This window comes from Microtus pennsylvanicus, chromosome 12 (assembly GCF_037038515.1).
Source record: "Microtus pennsylvanicus isolate mMicPen1 chromosome 12, mMicPen1.hap1, whole genome shotgun sequence".
Classification (NCBI taxonomy): domain Eukaryota; kingdom Metazoa; phylum Chordata; class Mammalia; order Rodentia; family Cricetidae; genus Microtus; species Microtus pennsylvanicus.
In genome coordinates this window covers 21,716,444-21,739,738 of record NC_134590.1, presented here as the reverse complement: position 1 = coordinate 21,739,738, position 23,295 = coordinate 21,716,444, and the positions used below count along the sequence as shown (strand labels likewise).

At 35.3% G+C, this 23,295-nt stretch overlaps 1 protein-coding gene across 27 annotated transcripts in view; it reads left to right on the top strand.

Annotated features, from left to right (window-relative positions):
• The window catches only part of Adgrl3 (adhesion G protein-coupled receptor L3), a 734,954-nt gene that overhangs the window by 670,946 nt on the left and 40,713 nt on the right, over window positions 1-23,295 (top strand). For 26 of the 27 annotated variants that reach the window (XM_075942857.1, XM_075942861.1, XM_075942854.1 and 23 more), the window contains 2 exons: window positions 4,469-4,594; window positions 10,250-10,346. In XM_075942857.1, coding sequence (XP_075798972.1) covers window positions 4,469-4,594; window positions 10,250-10,346 — 223 coding nt within the window. Of the gene's footprint in view, window positions 1-4,468; window positions 4,595-10,249; window positions 10,347-12,991; window positions 13,034-23,295 lie in introns of all 27 variants that reach the window. The other variant, XM_075942856.1, reaches the window with a different exon arrangement.

Sequence of the window (23,295 nt, the reverse complement as noted above, 5' to 3'; positions counted from 1 at the left end):
TGTGTCTCTATAGTTTTTATTATATGGAACCTTAGACAGATTGCTTGGGTTTCATTCTTAGGATCTCCATTTAAAAAGTTCTCTGATTTTTAACAAATTAATTATCCTCCTCATATCCCTGTTTTCCCATATGTGACATGGAGGTGATGAAAATAATTATGAAGTATTTTAAAAGATGGGTCTAAAAATGAAGTGGCAAATATTTTAATCTCAGAAAGTCATACTAAGACTTTAATTCTGTTTTAGAAAATAAGAAATATGAGGACTAATTTTCTCTACTTCAAATTTGTTTATTCAAAACTAAAAATCAAAATACTGTCCAAAATACTCATGTCCCCTTATTAAGATGAACAAGTGGATGAGAATAAAACAGAATTATATTGTGTTTCAATTTCAGCTGGCAGTAAATGTCTACCATGTTTTCCTATGGTGGCAAATATAGGATAGATTAATAATGATCAGCCAGATCCCTAAATCTAGATTACATATATTAGAATGGATGAATTTTATGCTGATGGAGTCATATTCACCACAAAGACAGGCTAAAATTGGATGGCTGAAGTCTATCAAATGATGATATCCCCAAAATGTCAGTAGTTTAACTCACCATGTGCTTATTTTCACTCAATAACACACTAAACCCATGAAGATACAAGTTGGATAAAGACTTGACATAGAATTTTGTAATCATCATGGTTGATGGCATCCAGCAGATAATCTGGGAGTGACCAAGAACTTTGTGAAAACCATCTGAATGTGGCTTATATCACTTCTATGCCATTTCCATAAGACGCGACTCCATAGACAGCACCAATTGGAGTTCTAGGAGTGGTGAGAACAACAGTTTAACCTTTAGCTTGTGTCCCTAGAAGTAGAACAACTGAGTATGGCCAGCAGATAGTAATCAGCTGTTCTTGATGGGTAGAAAGAAGAAGAGACAGGCAAACAGTAAAGAAAAAGACCAGGTAATTATAAAGGATTTCTTTATCTCACCATTTTGGAGTTGGAGATGCCACTATTGAGGTTTTAGACTTGTGTGGTCTTCATTCTATAGCAAGCAGAGTTGCTTTCCTCCTCCCGGAGAGCCACTACTGCCACCCTAGGATCTCATCTAATCTTAATTACCTCTCAGAGACTGTACCTCTGGTACATTAACACATTGATGAAGGCATTAAATTTCTAACAGATACATTTTTCAGGGACAGATTCACATTACAGTATCAACTATAGGGTACTTAATAGATATAGTTGCTAAGCCATGATTGGGAACATATCTTTAGGATTATAGTAAATAATCATCTTTTCTTTGTATTTTTAAGAGAAAAATGGGTGGCACTTTTATTTAGTATCAAGAACATGCCTCAGTACCAGCAAATATAAAAATTTTCTTACATAGTCAAATAATTGACTTTCTCACAACAAAAACATCTTTAAAAGTTTTCTGATTAAATTTCACTAATACAACTTTGCTCTTACAATTGCTTACATATTTTGGCTAAATATATACTATTCACTAAGGTTACTTGTTGACTGATTAAACTCTTAAATAGAAATTAAACCTTTTGAGTTGAACTTTATTTTGCAGTACAGAGTGTATGGTATATCAACAATTCTTCCACTGGCTAGAGTAAGATTGGTCACTGTTGCCGTTTTTATGAATTCATTTATTCATTATACCCTCAATGCTCTAGAATTATTTATTCTGACTTGAAAATATAGAAAAATATTCTACAAGTAAGGTTTACTTTATTTTCTGTCTTCTATATCTTACACATCACATTGAAATAAGATAGTGTTATCAGATGACATATCATGTGAAGTAGATTAGATATTCTATGAATATGGCCCAAGTTAATCGTTTCCATTAAGATATATGCTGAACATTTTAAATCATATGAGAGCAAAAGATAATTAGCGTATTGAATCACATAGCAATGCAGCTTTCATGGAGGTTGACATGGCCATATATCTAGATTTGCTGATTGTTTATAAAATGAGTGCAGAATATTTGATCTTTTTTTTTTAAAAAAAATGCAAATAGTTCACAATGAACTCCTATGGCTTAGTAGCAGTATTTCTTTGATGCCTGGAAGAAGATTGCTGCTCCACAATTCTTCCTTCTCTTTTTTTTCTACTACAATATTTGTTCCAAAAAAAAAAAACCTTCTGGATTGAGGAAACACAATCATTGGCTAGGTGCACCAAAAAAAGAAAATGAGATTAGAGGACATTAAAGTTCTTAAAGATGATTCACAAATTTAATACAAAATTTCAAACTATGCTATCACAAGTATCTTTCTTTAAGATTATCTTAAAGCTTCCCAAAACTGTAATCAAATTATTGCCATATTATTTTAAGAATAATGAATAGTAAGCAGATATTCTATTGATAATTTAGTAACCATCCAAACAAAATGGTCTTCATTTGTCGCATACTGTTAAAATAGGATGCTATCTTCTCTCTTGTTTTTTTATCTTTTCTCAACCTTATCTTGAAAGCAGAGTAATTGTAAACTTTCTTTTCAGTGCCGTCTCATAGGTATCTTTGATAAGTTTTATTTGGTCCTCACCACCTATGCCCACTAAGGCACTCTTCATTGATATTTGGTTTCACTCTGTTTCTCTGTCATTGTTCTTTTTATGGGGGGAGGGATACTGGGTTCACACTAAGCAAGTTTTTGACTTCAAAGCTATGTCCTTACATTCCATTACTTGTACTAAGTAATTTATTTCATTACAAAATAACTGACAGAAGTAACTTAAAGAAAAAGCATTAATTTTGGCTCACAGTTCAAGATGACATAGCACTTCATGGAAGTGAAGGCTTGTGGGAGTGTAAGATAGCTGTCCATGTCAGGTCCTCAGTCAGGAAGCAGAGTGCTGGACTTCAGCCTGTGGTACTGTTTGCCTTCTGTAGACAGAAGTTTCTGTCCTATCCAATCCCATAGCTATTTAGTCCCAAAGAAACACATAGAGACTTACATTAATTATAAACTGTTTAGCCTGTTAGCTCAGGATTATTATTAACTAGCTTTTATAACTTAAATTAACCCATAAATCTTATCTATGTTTAGCCACATGTCTTGATACCTTTTCTCAGTAAGGCGTTCTCATATTTGCTTCCTCTGTATCAGGCTGATGACTGAATTTCTGCCTTTCCTCTTCCCCGAATTCTCTTAGTCTGATTACCCCGCCTATACTTCCTGTCTGGCTACTGGCCAATCAGCACTTTATTAAACTGATATGAGTGACAAATCTTAACGGTGTATAAATGTATTACCCTATAGCAGCCTTCATTGTCGTTCATCACTCCTCAGTCAAACCTCTCAGGAAAGAACCCTATAGATGCATCTCTGGTGTGTTCTCATGACTTTAAATCTATTCACACTGACCATGAGATTAGCTATCATACCATTCCTATTAGATAATAACTATTCAAACAAAGTGACTTCTTAAAAGAAACCAGAATATAGTTTGAATCTAAATAATTTTTCTTTAAAATCATATATTTAATTTTTTATTTTCAATGATATTACACTGGAATGCTACATTGTTATAAATAGTAGAAATTATGTACTCAGTAAAATTGTTTACATAAAGGATTAACAATAATGTACAAATATCACATCATGTGAAAATATATGTGTAAAATAAGTATAATAAGGTGTCCCTTTGTTGTGTTATTTTTGACAAGTAGAAATATCAATTATTTTCATGTTTTGTTCAGTTAAATCTACAGTAATAAAAATTTAAACATGTCCAAAAATTCTTGATATATCCCCAACTTTGAAGACACAAAATATAGATGTTGATCTTTATTTCCTCAGTACTTTTATAAATTAAGAATTTATTCTCCGGGGCTGTTTAAAAATAAAAGAGTAGCTGTATTTCTGTGTAATTATTAAAACAATTTTATGGAAGTATATTAAAATATTTCAAATGTTTTATGCTTTCTTGAAATATTAATCTTAGAAGAAAAATGAGCAAGAAATATAGATTTAAATGACATGCTTAGCTCAGCACAGTTCCATTTTCTGTCTTTAAATATTAAATCTTTTTTCTCTTTGCTCTCTTGGCTTCTCTACCTCACTCTTTTCAACTTTCTCACTGATTTTTTTATCTAAAAAACAATAGTTAAAATACCATTGCACCAGTAAGTCAAACTCTAAAATTAATAAGTCTAAAACAGTGTCTTGAAAGTTTCAAATACAATGTCTTTGAATTACGAGGTAATACTACTGGGTGTTACCGATACAGTGTGAGTATTTACAAAGATTACAGTAGCATGAGATTTAAGATTGTCAACATGAATTTTACTATTTCATACTACAATATGATGATAAACAGTTTTTGTTTCTGTGGAGTTAGGAAGTACGTTCTTCAAAATAAAAGCTCATATACACATTGTATCTTATTTCTTAGCTGAAATGGATGAAGCTCTAATAGAAGTTAACATTTCATTGGTTAGGTACGAAAAGAATATGGGAAATGCTTGCGCACGCATTGCTGTAGTGGGAAAAGCACGGAGAGTTCGATTGGCTCAGGGAAAACATCTGGTTCTCGAACTCCAGGACGGTACTCCACAGGCTCACAGGTAAGTAATACAGCTGGCTCCTTGAGGTGAAATAATCTTTCCTTTGGTCACTTTCTGATCACCCCATCACATATGTTTGTCACATCAAGCGTTTTGTTTCAGTGTGACTGTCAGGAAACAGGAGGAATGAAAATTATACAAAAATTATGGAATCTACAGAATTTGGGTGAAGCTTGTAAGACTCCTCTCCAACTTGTGTGCCATCCGCAGATAGTGGCTGATGTGGAAGAGAAAGGCAGTTTATTTCAAGGATGGGGACTCTCCTATGTGGCCCATGCTCCATTAAATAGTCCAAGACCCATTTGAGTGAAGGGCAGCACTAATTAGACCCAGGGGATCACAAGGAAACCAAACAGAAAACAACAGCAAAACGAGAATATGACTGTGGGAGGGCTAGGAGAAGTTGGAACAGGGAGTAGAAAACAGATCTAATTACAATACATTGTATACATGCATGGAACTCTCAAATGAAAAATTGAAATAAAGATGTTTAGATTTAAATTGTGAAATATACAGTCTAAAACCACATAATTATTAATGGCATAAGAATGGCTACAGCAGACAGAAAGAGATTTGCTACTAGAACTGCAATTTACAGAAAGTTCCATTTTATACCTATGATTCACAAATGTCTTAGATATTTAAATGGATACAATAATTCTCAGCTGCATACTATAAAAACATATATAAATGATATATAGGAGTGGAAAGATTGTTCACCTGTTAAGAGCACTGGCTGCTTTTCCTGAAGGTTTGATTCCTAGCTTCCATATGTGGTGCATGTCTTAAAGGATCTAAAACCCATTCTGGCCCCTGCAGGAACTGAATACATGTGTTGTACAGGTGTATGTGCAGCCAAAACACCCATATACATGAAGTTAAAATGTAAAAGAAAAAGTTTCAAACAGCGGGATGCTTAGGGAAAAAAATACAGTTCGCACAATGCTATGTCTTTGAAAACTGAATGATCCAGTGCATCTAAGAATACCACTAAACCATCTTTGGCATAAATCGTCTATGGCATTACCCCCACCACCACCAGTCCAGTAGGAAACATTGTTAAATGATCCCAAAGAACACTATACGCTTTTAGGTAAAGTGTTTGCCATTTACCAGGGCTGCAATGATTGTGTGGGTCATGAGAGAATTTGAATTGGAACTAGCGTACTAATCCTCCATGGTTTAGTAGCAAATATGATAATGTTTAGATTGTTCTGGGGAAGACTTGAATTAAGGAGATAAGTACAGTTTCAATGTTTTGTAATGCTATATGTCAGGCCAGTTCTGTTGCACATGCATGATGGGCTAGCAATGGAACTCCAATATGCAATTCCAGAAAAAATCTTTATCATTGGATTTATTTACAAAAGCCTAATGAATTAAGTTTACATCAGCAGTTCCTTTTGCCTTTAAAAAATCATTTGCAAATAAACACATCTGGTTATTTTAACCACATCATTTGACTACAGCTCCAAAGACCTAGCTAGCACTGGAACTCATAAATCAAAGTGGGCCATAAAACACTATCTTCCAACTTAATGGACTTTTATTTGGCAAATAAAACGTGACATCTAATATCAATCTAATATATTCCTCACTGAATTTTAACAAGACCTTATAACTTTCAAAGTGTATCAGACTATCTTAAATATCTTAATAACCACAAATCGTAAAACTTAGTTCAAACATGCTGTGTAGTCATTAGCACTTTAAATGTAACCTGCTACTTTCATAACTTTCTGGGGTTTCCGAGTCACAAATTAAGGATTGAAAGATGTGCTCACTTAGGTGAGCAGAGATTTGTGTGTTTGAAATATTCAGTCTGCATCAGACACATGAGAAGAATAAGCAAACCAGGAAGATGCTTCGAGCAACATCCCCCGTCTTGTGAATAGTTATTTCTACCAAATAACTTCTGCCCCTCCCCCTTTTGTAGTAGCAGTTTGAATCACTTTGAAATTAAAATGACTGAGAATCTGCATATTGGCCAGCCTGATTGGACTCAGCCTGCACTCCGCTTTACTTCATCATTACTGATCACTCTATAGTCATTTTACTGATAATATCATTATAAAATTATAATGTACAAGAATTTTACTTGAGTTACAGAAGACTGGTGTGGTATTTGCCAATACCTTTGAAGAATATGACCAGGTAATGCAGTTCAGTAAAATTTTTGGATGAAAATGCTATGCTTTAAACCCCAAGCTTACCCTTTACCAGCCGTGATTTTAAAAAATGAACTTCTTATATTGTTCTTTTCCTTTTATTATATAGTATCTCATTATGTGGTCCACAAATTGGGATTCTATTTCCTCAGCATTACAAGTCAGAAGAAAGTTTTATTTATTTTTATATATATTTTTAAATTTTTATTTGCTTATTTATTAAAAATTTCCACCTCCTCCCATCCTCCTATTTCCTTTACACTCCCCCTACTCCCCCTCCCCCTCACTCTCCAGTCCTAAGAAAAGTCAGGGTGCCCTGCCCTGTGGGAAGTCCAAGCCCCCCCCCTCCATCTAGGTCTAGGAAGGTGAGCATCCAAACAGACTAGGCTCCCACAAAGCCAGTACATGCAGTAGAATCAAAATCCATTGTCATTATCATTGGCTTCTCAGTCAGCACTCATTGTCAGCCACATTCAGCGAGTCCCAGAAAAAAGTTTGAATATGATTTACTCTGCTTTCCCATGTGCAAAATGGTAGCAGTAGTAGTTTTCTTATGCTGTCATGATAAAGCTAATGTATTAGAATAGTCGTAGGTGTTCAATAAATTGGTGGCTGCTGTGATTTATTAGTGTCCCTAGTACAGGGTAGAATGTCACATATATTTCAATTTGTATATTTTCTTCACCTTTGCAGTTTATAACATAGCTCTATATTATTTTTTTTATATCGTATAAAGCTAATTTTGGTTAGTTGTGACAATATGTCCCTACATAAGTGATAGATACATTCTGTCAGAGTACAATGAAAAAAATAGGGGTGGAGATAGGACTTATGAGTTAGGTGTGCTCACTGCTCCTCTGAGTTTGAGTCCATGCATCAACATGGCATGTAACAGCCTCTTGTAACTCCAGTTCCCAGGGTTCCAATTTCCACTACTGGTCTCTGCAGAGACTGCATACATGTGGTGCACAGACATTCATGCAAGCAAAACTCCGTAAAATAAAAGTTAGTCTCAAAAATTCTTTTAAAAGAAAATAAATGTTTTAATACTAATTGTAACTTTTTGTAAGAAAACGTCAAAATATTCACCATTATAAAAAAAATGGGCCTAGAAATAAATATAACATCAAAGAACCTCTAAAATAATAGTTTCTATGTATTTTAATTTTGAATTTGGATTACTAAGTGCATCTTATATAATGACATAAATCTGTTAAACTCTTGGGATAAAATGATTTAAAGATAACTTCCCTTATAATCTACGAAGTTAATTCTCATGTTGATAGTCAAGAATTTATTAGCAGGGGGGCTGGAGTGATGGCTCAGAGGTTAAGAGCATTGCCTGCTCTTCCAAAGGTCCTGAGTTCAATTCCCAGCAACCACATGGTGGCTCACAACCATATGTAATGAGGTTTGGTGCCCTCTTCTGGCCTGCAGGCATACACACAGACAGAATATTGTATATATTAAATAAATAAATTTTTTTTAAAAAGAATTTATTAGCAGACAGACCGCAATGCAATTCAAGGTTGAAAGCTGCTGGGGAGAAAAATAAGTCATGTGAAGTCCCCAGAAGTCTCACAGTTCCAGTCGTGGAGAAAGGTCTCTTTTGAGGTGGTTATTTATATCAACGTCTAAACAGTATTCTTTATCAGATAAGGGATTTTAGGAAAGCATAGTTCATGTTGGGAGAAAACTTGAGGCCAAGGAAACTGGCAAATTCAGGAATAGAAAGAATATTATTAGGTAGCTACCAAAATTCTCGGAAAGATTGGGGAAACCTGACGTTCTGAGGAACCAGGAAAGATAAAGACATAGGAGAGTGCAGGTGGTGCATCCCAATGTGCTGGTGAGTGTATGCAAATTTAGATTTTATTTTGATTGTTTTGAAAAGCTGAAGGGATGAAGAGATAAGATATTATCCATATGTAATAAATATTATATAGTAACTGTAGTTTTGGAGGGGTGTGGCTGTCAAAACCAAGAGTCAGAGGCCTCCTCACCTCCAGGTATCATTTACTTACTTCCTGCTGACTATAACTTACAAAAAATTAATAATATGGGAATCTTATAAAACATCAATTTATAGGACTATATGCAGGGCGATTTTATACTATAGAACAAGAAAATGTTCTACTCACTTTGATCAACCTGTGATACCTTTGTTATTTATCTTTCCTGATTTATTATATTGTATGTGGATGTATTCACTTTTTAAGATATAACTTTTTAAAAAGAAAAGCATGTGCATAATAAATATGAAGCTGTGAGGCATATTAAATGAATGAACCCCCTTTGATCCAACATTTAGAATGGGAAACAAAGTGTCCCCAGTGTGTTTCTCCCCTGAGTGACATCTCCCTAAACCATCTTTATGTCTCTCACCAAATCTGAATTTATTTCATTGACTTATTATCATTGTCTCTTCTTCTTCTACATTATGTCCTTTGTTATCCCTTTAAGTAAAGTGATATCTTATTGTATGAGTATTATGCAATTGTTTCTTTCACCTCCATATTCTAAGACATGCCCTGATGTCGTCAAAGATGTTGAGTTTTGCTGTATATGCATGTGTCTGCACTCCATTATTCTCTCAGATCAGTGTTATATACCAACATGGCTGAACACTTCTCACCGAATTTTAAGACCTACACAATTGTCAGATATTCTAAGACTAATCACTGCTACTATTCAAACTAGCAGGAACATGGCTAGCTTGTGAGTTTGAGGCCACTATTAGTAGCACTAACGTTTCTTATTAAGCCGTTTCTATCTGGAACAGCCTCTGGAAGTACGTTGTTTACTCCTCAGAAGATCAATATGTTTTGATCACTAATTTAATAAAATAGCAAAACACGGTAAAAGAGAAAACTTCTCCCCCAGACTAAAACTTCCTTTGTGAGTGATCTGCCTCTTAGATATTTGAATTTAGAAATAAAAATCATAATGGAAGACTTTTCAGGTATCTCTAAAAGCTTCCTACTGTGAAGTGATGAATACAGCTGAGATACCTACTTTAACTCCTCAAAAGAAAAGCCAGGAGGTATGTAATCTCTGAAGTGTCATTGGTTTCCTGGAAAAACCTCTGGAAAATGTACCTTTTGTAGCATTTCAATAATATTCTTTTGTTACTACACTCTTATGAGAGTCTGAATTTTTTTATTTGCTTTACATTTGAAACTAAAGTTTTCTAAAGTACGCATCTGTGTGTGTTTAATGTTGTTACGCTGATAGAGTACTTTGCCTTTTCCATTGTCCAAGTTTTAATTGTTATGGCCTGGGCATCAATAAAAATGGCTAATAACAAGAAAATAGCATCACTAATTTCATTCCTGATGTTCTCATGCCACTGTTTTGCAAGTGTAGAGAAATGTTTCTTTGCTGGATGCTAGGACCAGAGACCTCATATGGCTTTCAAAGAAATTTTAAAATGTGTGCGGAAAGTCACTTTCTCACGAGTCTGCCTCCTTCTTCCTACTCAATACAGAGCCGAATTCGGAGAATGTGGAATGATACTGTCCGAAAGCAGTCGGAGTCATCCTTCATCACTGGAGACATAAACAGCTCTGCGTCACTCAACAGAGGTAGTTAGGAATGATGTTTCATAGTTCTTGCTTTTCTGAAGAATGTAGGAACGTCTTAAATGCATTGCTACATATATATGTTCTTTGTACTGGAAATATTGTTAAGGGTTTGAGCATTGGTGAGTGCAGCATTCTATTCCATTATTTGTAGATTACTTTTAGTACTGAATTCGCAGGAAATCTTTTATGAGAGAAATTATAGAACGAGAAACTTCATTTCCTAATCATCTGCCACTCTTATAAACTGGTGAGTTGTTAGGCCTCACAGGAAGCAGTCAAGATGGGCAATTATATGGTTATATAGTCTGCTAAGCATCATAGAGTTCCAATTGTCCCAGGTATAAGGTGATTTCATCATCTTTGTGGAAGTAAAATATATTGTCTAATACATAGTTGAGGCAAGATAAGATAAAATTAATGTAACCTCAGTATCAAGACATATATCCAGATAATCTTGGATGTTTAAAGCTCTAGAGTGAAAAAGACGCTTATAATGTTTTATGAATGGGGAGGGGGTGTTCATATAATACTCGTGGATGAGATGCTCCAAAATCACCATTTAGGCTTTGAAATCAAGTTAACATAATTTGCCATTTTGTTTGTGAAAAATCAATCTATATGTATCTCTCTCTGTTTCTCTGTCTCTCTCTTGTGTTTATATGTGCACGTGAGTGTGCATGTCAGTGTGTATGTGTGTCTGAGAGAGAGAGAGAGACAGAGGGAGGGAGGAGGAGAGAGAGAGAAGAGGGAGATGAGAAATAACTGACCTGCCATAGAAATGAGTGAATACAGTTTGAAGTGAGTGTCGGAAAGCACTTACATCACAGTTTTATCCCTGAAGCTCACAGTTTTATGAAATAAATTACTTTTGATACTACCATTGTTCTTGTCTTAATGTCAAACAAGTTGATCAGTCTCTTCTCAGCCAGTTTTGCAATGCTACTTAGAAGCAGATTATGCAGCTATTTTGCTTTATCATTATGAACTCTGGATGTTGCTCCAGATAGCCTCATATAAATGGTTTCGTACTCATATAGTTACGAATAATGTGGGAGGACAAATGGTATGCGAGTTGAGCTTGATGCCAATATGCATGGTTTACACTAACCTTGTTAAGGTTTGGATGTGTTTGAGTCATTGAAACAGCAACTGTAAACAGTGATGACTTCAAATCACCTGTATTACATTATTACAAGGAAAAAGAGTGGGAACATTCATCCAAACCCAAGAAAAGGTTTTAAAATGGAACAGCTCCATTCTTACTTTGTTCATTCTCAACTTTTTATTTGCTAGCTTATGCCCACTTAGAAAGTCCCTCCCACGTTTTCTTCATGAAAATGTGTGGAAATCTCAGTATTTCCTCACTTTCTTTCATAAGTCATCACTCATGCCTCATGACCTTGACATTAATTTGCTGCCTGTATGACCAATGTTCTTTGCTGTTGAATGATGCCATTCGTAGAGGTTTTGATCCTATAAAGAAAACTAGCTTTTTCAGTAAGATCCTGACAAAGTATCTAGAGTCCAGAGATCACCGCAGCCATGAGAGAATTTTTGTTTAGAAAAGCTGAGACAATAGGATTTTAACGATATGTAGTCTTTTGGCCTATTGTGAGGACACACTATGGTAATTATTATTTTTTAGCTAGTGATGTGATCAGATTTAGTGTAAAGACACTATACTATTTAAGTTTAGTAAAAAATGCTTTACTGAGCTATTTTTGTGACATTAAAATCAAACACATAGGCAAACCCGTTACATAATATCAATTTTTATTTCTTTCTCACCAGTTCCCTCAAATTTCATCAATCTTGAATGCAGTGATCTAAGCATGACTGGGCCAATTCAAAATAAATTAAAAATAAATATATTTTCTATTGGCTGATTTTATATGTTAGTCTATTCATTAACATTCTTATTCTGAAGATATTTAATGAAGCTGTTAATTGCAGAGTCTAAAATTTTTATAACATGAATAAGTTACTTTGGTAATGAGCTAGGGGAAAGGGTGAACATGAGTGTTCGATTTGGCATGTGTTTGGGTTGTGATCTTTTTCAAGGTATATAGTCTTCCTTTAAATCACAATATTCGTGGTGCTGGAAGTCACAGGGCTTTTCTTCATTTCCTGTATTAATTTTCCTGTGACACCCCCCAAAAATATCCCAACTGAGGAATTCTTCAGTTTATTTTCATCTACTTTTTTCTTTGAATTTCCATGCATGTAAACAATGAATCTCAATCAGATCCCTCATTCCCCTCCCACCTCTCTCCAGGACCACCTGTCACATCTTCCCTTAAGTTTATGTCTTTCGATTATTTATTTATTTATTTTTATTATTTTAATTTACAGACTCCAGTTAATACTGATCATATGCTCATGGGTATGGGATTATCCTTAGAGGCATGAAACGACCTTCAAGAGGTCACACTGTTAAAGAGAAGTGGCTCTCCCTCGCCCCCATATTCATCAACTACCAAATAGCATCTGCACTAGAAACAGAGCCGTGGATGACCTTCACCAGTTCATCCATTATTTTTTTTAAAATCCCCAAATTATTAGAATAATTTGAAATTTTATTTCTTCTTTTTCTATATCTAAAGATAGTCTTTAACCTCCTTCTTTAATCTTGTCTTATTCCCCAGGATCATATCTTCCCTGCATTCAGGCGTGTGTAACATATTTAGGTATGTGACATCCAAGATTCATATTTCCAGATAAACACGTCAGTCACCTCAGCAATACAGTAAATCACATCTGTGTACTCTACAGATTCTATCCTCTGCCATTAAAATAAGCATCATAGATACTACATCTTTGCATCTTCATATATTCTAACCTCCCACTCATTCTTAGATCCAGCTGTAAAATTTAAAAATTCTAAATCCATATCTTACTTAGATTTGCACATTTATTTATTTATTTGCTTTAAGAGTACTGAATTTTGGAAACTACAAGCTATGTTTTTTTTTTTTTAATTTTACCTTAGGTTTTCTTTCAAATCATATCACTGCACATTATGTCAGAGGAGTGTCATTTTATAAATTTACATGTCTTATCCTATATTCTTTCAAACATTCACAGTAATTTAGGATCTGTTAAGAATGAGGAGTCTGTCCTATAGAGCAGAGACATTTTTACTATTTTTTTGTTGGTGTTTGGGTTTTGTTAATTTCTTTGTTTTTCCATCTGAGATGGTCTTTTCTTAATCAACTTGTTGCATTGTATATATTGACTATACCAGGTTATCTTTTTAAATTTCCCATTATAACAAACTTGACTGCTATTTGGACTTTATTTCCAGGTGTTATATAAAAACCTAAAAATTGTATTGCTAATTTTTCAATGTAAAGTCTTAACTTTGAAAGGCTATTGTTTGGCCACCAGTTCTTTTATAATGTTCATGTAGGTATGTATTTCAACTATCTGTATTCATGACTTTTTTTCCCATAAATATTCCCTAAAAATCTCAAAATTTCTTTCTCTCTTCTCTTCCCCATGTGCTCAGCATTGTGTTCCACACCCAGGCAAATCTGTGATTCTTGCAGCCAGTAGCACTACCAAAGTAACATTTCTCATGGCACTATCCCAACTGGGAGAGGAACCTTTAGACAAGCTGTATGGTGGGCATAGGGGTCCAGCCAAGTGTAACTCTAAGAGAGGCCAGCGTTTCCACAGACTTGATTGGCAGCTAGAGGCTTTGCTTACTGCTTTACTTAAATATTTACTATTTTGTTTTGGAAGGCTACGAGACCCTGTTCATCCCCAGCTTCTCCCATGGCTATTTCCAAAGAAGTAAAGTTGCTCTTCACCCTTGCAGGCTGGCACTAGTAGGAAGGGAGTGAAGTCATCTTCTCATTCACACCTCCTGCTTCCCAGCTCTGCTCTGGAACTCTCATTACACTAAGTTTTTCTTCTGTTTATTTAATTGAGTTCAAACATTTTTCTTTATAACCAAGATCTTCAAGCTGGCTCCTCCAATGTGGTGGGGCCCCCAAGCCTAACTCTGGCCAATAGTAATTTCAAAAGCAAGGTTCTTCGGAATTAGAAAGAAAAAGACTTTTTTTCCCTTACAGAGAAATGACTTGGCTAGTGTCCTAGGTTCCTAGTTCTCCCTTATTTTTTATACCTCAGTTTTGTCAACCCACCACACAAGTTAATAAGAACTAAGTGTTTTATGTGGAGACCTGAGCAGAGAGCTACAGTTATTGAAGCCATATTGAATTGTTTCATGTGGAAAGAATGCTGATTACATGTGTAGCCCTTGCATATAGATTCTTCTTTTGGGGGTCCAGAGTTGTATCAATCTGCACACATTCTTAATACATGTATGTAGTCAGTAAATCTATGATGTCCCATAACACCCTTTTTATGTTCATAGATTTGTAAGAACATAGCTACAAGCCTGTTCAAAGCTGGACTGACCTGCTAGCAGCATTTGCTGGTGAAATGGGGGAAAGATTGCCACCAGGGAGACATTTGCAAGTACTAATTCTGTTACCTCTCACGGTAGTTTTACGCCATTTAATTCAGTGACTTCTGGCAAAAGGATTCTTCTCTCACAGTCCATGGAATAAGTATCTAAATGGAATGAAAACTAATTCTTGCCAGTGTCTCAAGGAACTAGACTTTAAAATTCCCTGTTTATTGCTCAGGGTTTCTTTTCCTTTTTATTACCCAGAAAAGGATGGGGTGAATGAGTCAGTTCCATAAATGCCAAGTAAAATGTGTTAATTTACCTAAAAGGATACTAGCTTGAGGCTAGCCAGCAAATACATAAATAAATAAATAGAAAATAAACAAGTCAATAATTATGCTGAATAGTCTGTTCTAAATTCTAAAAAAATGTAAATTACATCTAGCTATTCCTACTCTCTATTTGGTTTTAGAGCTACATTTTAGTATCAACCAAGTAAAGATAATGTATCTCTTCCTTTCTTATCCCATGATAGAGGCAAATACTGTCTCCTGTTTACTTCCAAGCCCTACACTACCACCTAGGAGCTTAGGAAACACTACTTCAATTCAGCTAGCCCTGCTAAATAACCATTTTGTAGCAGAGCAGGGAAGTGACTCGACCTGTTTTTAACTCATGTCTTCTAAGAGCCCGTATTGTCTTTCTCAGGAGGTTGGCCACTGGAGCAGAAGCAGCTTCGCAATAAATCACCTGCTACCTCATTAATATGCAGGCTTCTAAACATATTTTGTTTTTATGCTTTTAAAGTAAATGCAAATGAACAAATGTAAGGGGTGTTTGACTGTGATTAATGATTTATATAAATTAAAGTTACTAGGGTAAAACAACACATGCACTTGGTGCACTTTATTAATATCAGTAAATATGATTTGATTTATGTGCATAAAATAAGTGATAGTGCCCCAAAGCCTTGCTGTTCCAAGGGATTATAAAATCACTCACTGTAAATATTAACCAGCTACTAATATAATCTGACATCGACTTTTGAAGTTTGCAAAACGATTTAATAATCTGCTTATAGTGGGTAGCATAGCTTCATAAATCAGAACAGAATGCTTAACACACTAAGCATTATAAGGAGCAAATGAGTATTCTGGGGCATAACTCTACTAATATATTTATTTTAGGATTTTTGTCATTTCTATTACTATGGGGACAAGGACATTCTATGTCAGTTTCTTTTTTTGTGTATGTCATCAATAAGAACCTAAAAGTGTACAATAAAATAAAGAATTCTCTGTTAGAAAGCAATTTTCTGTTATAAAAATAATCAAGTGCAGCAAAACTACAGATTTTAAAGGTGAGAAACTGAGTCAAACAAAAGAGTCCCAGTATTACTCTGATTCCTAGCTTAGGGAGGCCAGAGGTGAACACCCCTCCACTCCACTGGCCAAAGGCAATACATCACAGACCCATTTCAAACAGGAGTAAAACTACCTGTTTTAACTTCCTGGCAGAAGCAAGAGAGAACATGATTCTGAGCAGTTCCTCAGCACCCTTTCCCCTCTTCTTCACCTTCGCCCTGTAATATAGCTCCTTCATATAATCCAGTCCCCTGGAGAAAGTATACAATAGCGAGCGGTTTGTATTTGTTGTGATTATTATATTACTTAAAGCTTTCATAGACCCATTATGAGGGGAATTCTCTACCAGTGGCTACTCAGCTTACTGCACTATCCCTTTCTCTCCTGTACTAAAATCCCACCAAAGTTTGCTAAGTTGTTAATATAAGTGCCGCATAGCCTCTTTACTTATATTTGAAATGTTACTGCATTCAACAGATTTTTCTAAAGGCATAATATGAGTTTTTTGTTTGTCTTAATCATTTTTTTTTAGCTATGTGGAGAATTCACATAGGAAATGGAGGCATTCTTTTATTTAAAGGAAACAACACACCCATAAATTCTGTGGTAACTTTTCATTGTTATGGTGCAACATCCAAAGGAACAGTAGAGATGGATTTGGGTTTATGGTTTCGGAGGTTGCCATTCAAAGTAAACTGGCTCCATTGATTTCAAGCCCGTGACAGACCTCAGCATTGTGGGAGGACATGACAAAGGGTAAAGCGGTTTACCGCAGGACACCTAGAAACAGAAGACAGGCAACAGCCAGAGCAGAGCATGGTCCCAGACCTACTTTCTTCCAGAAGCTTCTGCCTACCACAGATTACAATAAATATATTTCTTTCAAGAATGTATTTCTAAGTGACCTTTATTTTTAATTACCCAAAATGAGAACTAGGCATAATTTTGAAGTAAACAGGGATTAACTCTAGCACATCACAAATTAGTATGTGAAAGGTGACATCTGATTAGGAAAAATACTTACTAGAAAAAGAATAAATTGTTATGCCTATAATTAGACTGTATCCAGTTAAAATGTTTTTTTTGTAAACAAAGGTTTACATTTTCACTAGCTCAGTCTAACTTTCAGTCTACCAAGTAAATGTTTAATAGATTCTATGACGAATATTTTCATCATGTTTTTTCATAATTCTTCATCCTAAAAGTGTGGCTAATTTATAACACATTGCCCAGTATTATAGAAGGGAATGTGTAACCACAGGAGGTCGTTTGTGCATTAAGAAAGATTAGAGAGGATATAAGGAGTGAAGGAAGAGAATCAGTTTTGTTTTAAAGAAATAGAAGCAGGTCAGGTGGCGGTGGTGCTCTCCTTTAATCCCAGCACTCAGAAGGCAGGGGCAGGTAGATATCTGTGAGTTAGTTCAAGGCCAGCATGGTCTACAAGAACTAGTTCCAGGACACGCTTCGAAACTACAGAGAAACCCTGTCCAAAAAAAAAAAAAAAGTAGAAACAGTATTTTTTTGTTAGATTTTCAGTCTAAACAGAACATAGTGGGTTTATGGTAGTATGTACCACAAGCCTCCATAATTGAAGAGTTAAAATTCTCCTCTTTCTTCAATTCTTAAGTCAGGCATACTTTTGAAAATTGTCATACACAATATCAGATTTCATTATAGCCATTTTCAAAAAGAATTGTTTTCCTTTAATTTAATTACTTCCTCATCTAACCCATGACCTGTGCCTTGGATCATGCCACCCCGAGTTCCTGTCACATTTCGCTCCCACCTTCAAAACCTCTTTCCCTCCCTCATTGTCCCTTCTTTAGTTTGGTAGCCTCTGCCTACACTGACATATCTACATTGAAATTCAGAATCCACGTACAAGACAGAATATTTTATTTTTTTAGATATACATTTCATGCATTGTATTGCTTTTAGTTTTATAGTTCAGGTTTTATTCAGAGTGGACCTTTTGCAAGTGATTTTATATGTTACATAATATGTTTAAAATGCCAAAAAAAGGGAGTTATACTGGAAGTCTTATGTTTTTGATTTTGGTAGACTTTTGTGTTACTAAGAAGTGATAGTTCACTGTTTCCTAAGTTTCGTTTGGCAAAAATATGCAATTTCAAGTTAAATCTTTGAGATTAACTACATGCCATTTGCAGATTATCAACAATTTTACTTACAGAAAATGAATCAGTTCACTATGTACAAATACTAAAATCAGATATTTTTTTTACTAAGTTATTTTTTATTCAGAAGGAACTCAGGCTTTCTGCTGCTTTCTGTGGTTAAGAAACGTCACTCTGTTAACTCCAGCCTCAGTGGGCTCTTTTTTAAGTGCTCGATCCTAATTTGCAGCTAAATAGAACAGGCAAATACAAGCTTTGACCACAAAACGTGAGGCTTAGAAGTGAATGACTGACTGGCACGGAAGGAAACACCTGTTAGCTCATCAATGAGGTGTCCAAACCAAAAGAATTGTGAGTGGCAGTCAGGACTACCCACTAACATTTCCTCTCAGAGGTAATGAAATTAACTGAAACAGAATAAAACAAAAGGGAAGACCCTAAAAAAGGACCATAGGTTCATCACATCTACAGAGCCGCTACTTCCTCTGCTATCAGCAAGTTTCATGGAAAATTCTGAGTTCCAGTCCCACCACTGGTGGCTCAAGTCTCCAGACTCTGTGATGCAATGCTTTTCCCGTTAGTTTTTGAAGCCATCACTAAATAACACATCAATTTCTTCATCAGCAACATGTTCACTGTATTGCTGATAACGTGTAAAACATAGCTAATGAGAAAAAAACCCTGAATTTTAAAATCTTTAGAAGAAAGCACAGGTTTTTTTTTTTAGATTTACAATACAGAAATGGTATATATAAAAGAGAAATGTGAAAATAAAACATAGATAGCATATATGAAAGAGGTTAATGCCCAGATTATATAAGGATAGCCACACGTCAATAAATAAAATTCATTAATTTAGAAGCAAAGGCAAAACATAAAACCAGAACAAACAGACCAAAAACCAGAAAAACAGCTTAGGAAAACAAGTTTTATGATCAGAGACATGTCTAGAAATGTGGATTACAGAGGACGGCAGTGACAGGAGCCACCAAATTGCAAGTCTGACTCCACTAGGTGTCAGCAAGAATTTGACCAACTGTGTTGCTCCAGGGGATGTGACCTGATATGAACACCTCTGACAGTGTCCGAGTGATGTGTTGTGATGTAGACGTAATGCACACATTGACCCAGGGACTTCTAAATATTGGGCACAGAAAGCCTGACTGGTCTGGACATCACTAATTAAGACAAAATAAAAGGGCTGAGACATGATATAACCCAAAGTATGAACTGCGGTATTAAAGAAGAGGGTACTCGGCATGCAGGGTCCTTCATTTTATATCAAACTAACAATAAGCCATTCTCTACTTTGGAAATGTGTCATTGAAATCCATCGTAATAGATTCCCAGCAAATGAATTAGCTATTAAAAGAAGCCGAAGTATCTCCAAACCATTTGAATGAAATTTAATAGGCAGGTTGATTAAAATTTAATAGCAAACTTGTTGGCTATTAAAAGTGCATAGTGTGATAAATCAAGATGTCAGGTGTTCAATTTATGACTTTAGAAAAAATGACAAATGAGCTATTGACTTTCAACAAAATATTGCTTCTTTGACACCTTGAAACTTCATTTATTGTTGGAAATAAAATATTTAAAATAGGAACTTGCTAGTTATTTTATACAATTTTAAGGGAGTAGGGCAGATTGCATTAGTTGTTTTCTTAATAAATGACTTCATCTTGAATATATAAAAACTATCTATCTATTCTATACCATAAGCTTACAGAATTGAAATGGTTAATGATCACATTGTCTTCTTGTAGGTGGGGAGAAAGGGTACAGTTATTACTTTGTTATGAAGAAAAGTAAAATAAGTAAAAAAAGATTTAAGATAGACAATGTCTTTGGATCATTTCTCTGGATTTAGAAGGTTCTTAAAAATCTACCTTCTTATACTTTTATTATAGCTTAATATAAAATAATTGAAGAGTATGTGGGAGAAAATTAGTGAACTAATATATAATTAGATCCTAAATAGAAGGATCAAACTTATATCCTGTTCAAAACTTTTTGGATTGGAAGGGATCCTAAAAACGCTTGATTGTCACTGATTTAATTATCTGTAAGTGAGACTACCAATGTCATGTTTGTCCTTGAACCCAAAAACTATATCTTCAAACAAGATAGAATCGCAAAGAACAGAATGGAAGATGAGTGAAAGAAAAGAATTATTATGGTAAAACTGGTTAGGATAAACAGAATATTCATCATCCTCATATAAATCATGAGAGGCTGAACACTGACGTTTATTGTTCTGTGGTTCCTGGGGAAGAGTTATATTCTCTTATTTTATTGAATCATTAAACTTTAAGTCACAAAATTTTTGGCCCTCCAAATTTGGTGATCAAATAAAAATATAAGCACATTAAAATCAGAAGTGTGAGGCACAGTGCAGAATAGCAATCAAGTTATTTTAAGAGCTTATTGGAATACTTTTGTTAGCTTGCTGTCAAGAAGAAATGCTGTTTGAAATATTTCTCTGAATGATAAATAGGCATTCAAGAGAGATCCAGACTTTCATCTTGTCTCAGATCTGTCTCCTGCTTCACAGTTTGAAAGCATACTGATCTGTCTTAGATTTCTAGTCTCAGTTACAGTCATCACATGGAACAGCCCAGGGTACAGTGTCATCCAGTGTCCTGATACCAGAACACGTACTCCATTGCAGGAAGGAAAGAGATGATATGTTCAGTGGGAAAACTGCCTATTGACATGACAGGGCTTCCTATCCTACCATTTGAAGTTCACTCGTTCAAAAGTCATTGTTATCGGTCTCCATCTTCAGGAATTCATAAAGAAAAAAATAAAGTACCCTTTTAAAATGATTATTTTTTCCAAGGTTTTAGGTTCTGATTGTCTAAATAACCATTAAGAGCAACTTCTCCGAATTGTTCCACATAGAACATGAAAACCCTATTTGCTGTTCATCTTTCTTGCATCAGAAATAAAAGGCTTGAAGGAGGGGCACTTTCTGGATTACTATGCATATGTTAAAATTCAACCTTAAATCCTTTTCATATTTTGCTAGACAACTAAATCTCATTTCTGCAGCAAGTATACAGGTATGAGGAGGTAATAACCAGAATTCAGATTAAGGCAAGGGCATTTTTAGATAGCTACTTTATTCTTAGCCTAATTTCAATTTTTTTTTTCCGTCTTTGAATTGTGGCAGCTACTTTGGTTTTGATTGTTTGGGAACATTGTTGTTACTACCAAAATTAGCATTTGAGGAATATTTTATCACAACACATAATTCTATAATTGTTTATTTCTGCCTGAACAATTTGAGTAGTAAGTGTACCCATTGTTATATTAGAAGCAAACAAGAAAAATGCCATCAGAAATTGGCCAACGAGCACACTTTGAAGATTATTCCAAATTCATTCTAGAGAGATGACTCGGTGGTTAAGGGCACTTTCTGATCTTCTAGAGGACCCAGATTTGTTTCTTGGCACCGACATGGTGGCTCACAACTACCTATAACTCCAGGTCCAGGGAGTCTTCCGGCCTCTTTTGGCTTTTGGAGAAACCAAATATGCATGGGTGTGCATGTGATATTCATATTTACATGCAGACAAACACTTATACCCATAAAATAAAAATAAATCACCCTTTTAAAAAACTATTCAAAACCGCTTTCACTTTTCGTAGACAGCATCAATCTCTTATCACTTTTTCAATAACTAAGCAGAAACTATTTTTTGTTGTTGGTTTTATTGAGCTCCACATACGTCACATGCAGATAAAACTTCGGCATCTAGTTTTACCTGACACTGTAAAAAATAAAGCGCCACTTAAACACTTTTACACACACAGTTAGCTCGCTCCCATCCCCAGGAAGACCAACTTATTTGTGTCTCCAAACTAACTAACTGGTAGGCTTAACTTTTCAGCTAAAAAAACAGTGACAGATGGTCTGTAAACACTGAACTTCTTGGACGTCGTCAGCGATTTCACAGCTGCTGGAAAGGAAGTTTACAAATCAGAAGTCAGTTCCAGGAAAGAGAAAGAGACAAGGTAGACAGATTCCTGGAGAACAGTTTCTGAATTCAAAGTGACCTCCATCACTTGGGGAAACAGCCAAAAGCAAACCGGCTTCACCAGAGACTGGTGCAGGGCAGGGCAGACTCAGAGAAAAGACAGAAGTACTTTTGCACCCAAAGACGGAAGACAACAGCTTCTGTGTAGTTTTTTACCTAAAAGGTTCAAGAATTGGCAACAAGCTAATTTAGTTTCCATGTTTGTCTCTCTCTGCGCAGTCAATTGATAACCACTCAAGTATAATTGCCTACCCCCGTGTGAGTGCAGGTTGTGGGATCGAGATACTCACCTTTCATAAAGGATGGCTCCCTTTAGGGGATGCCGGTCAATAAATAGAACTCAGTAAGCTTGCTCTAAACACCAAACAGCTTTTGAAGAGGTGATATTTTTACATCAGATGAATCTGCAGAGCAATGATTTGATTACTAACATAGTTTCCATCTCTTCTATAGCAACGCATTCCCAGAGTAATCTCTGTCTTTATGCTGTTTGTGAAATAGTAGGTCATTATGTGCTATTAACCACTCTTGTTCTTACTGCTGCAGCCTTCACTTGAAGTAATACTCAACTTGGGTACCACTAACCATGGTCTCCAAGGCTGCATGAGCTATAAAAGGCCGAAGGCAGTAAAAAAGAAAAGTGAATTGTAGATAGTGATTCTTCTCATTTTATCAGGAAAAAAAGGCCTTTTGTACCCAAGACTAAAAAATGCTATACATTTTTATTCAAGAATATGTAGTTATTTTCATGTATATTCATGATTATAGTGTAAAGATGAGTCTCCTATGATGCATGTGTGTCATTCCTTATGATTTGTGATCAGTAACTGATTCTGACATGCTCCAAAGTGTAAGAAAGTGTTCTCAAGAGTGAAGTGGCTGAGACCAAATTTTGTTTTATGCAGTGAATATTTATTATAATACCTATAGGAATTTCATCCAGTGTGGCCAGCCTTTCCTTAGTGGGACCGGAGTAAAAATAGATAGAAA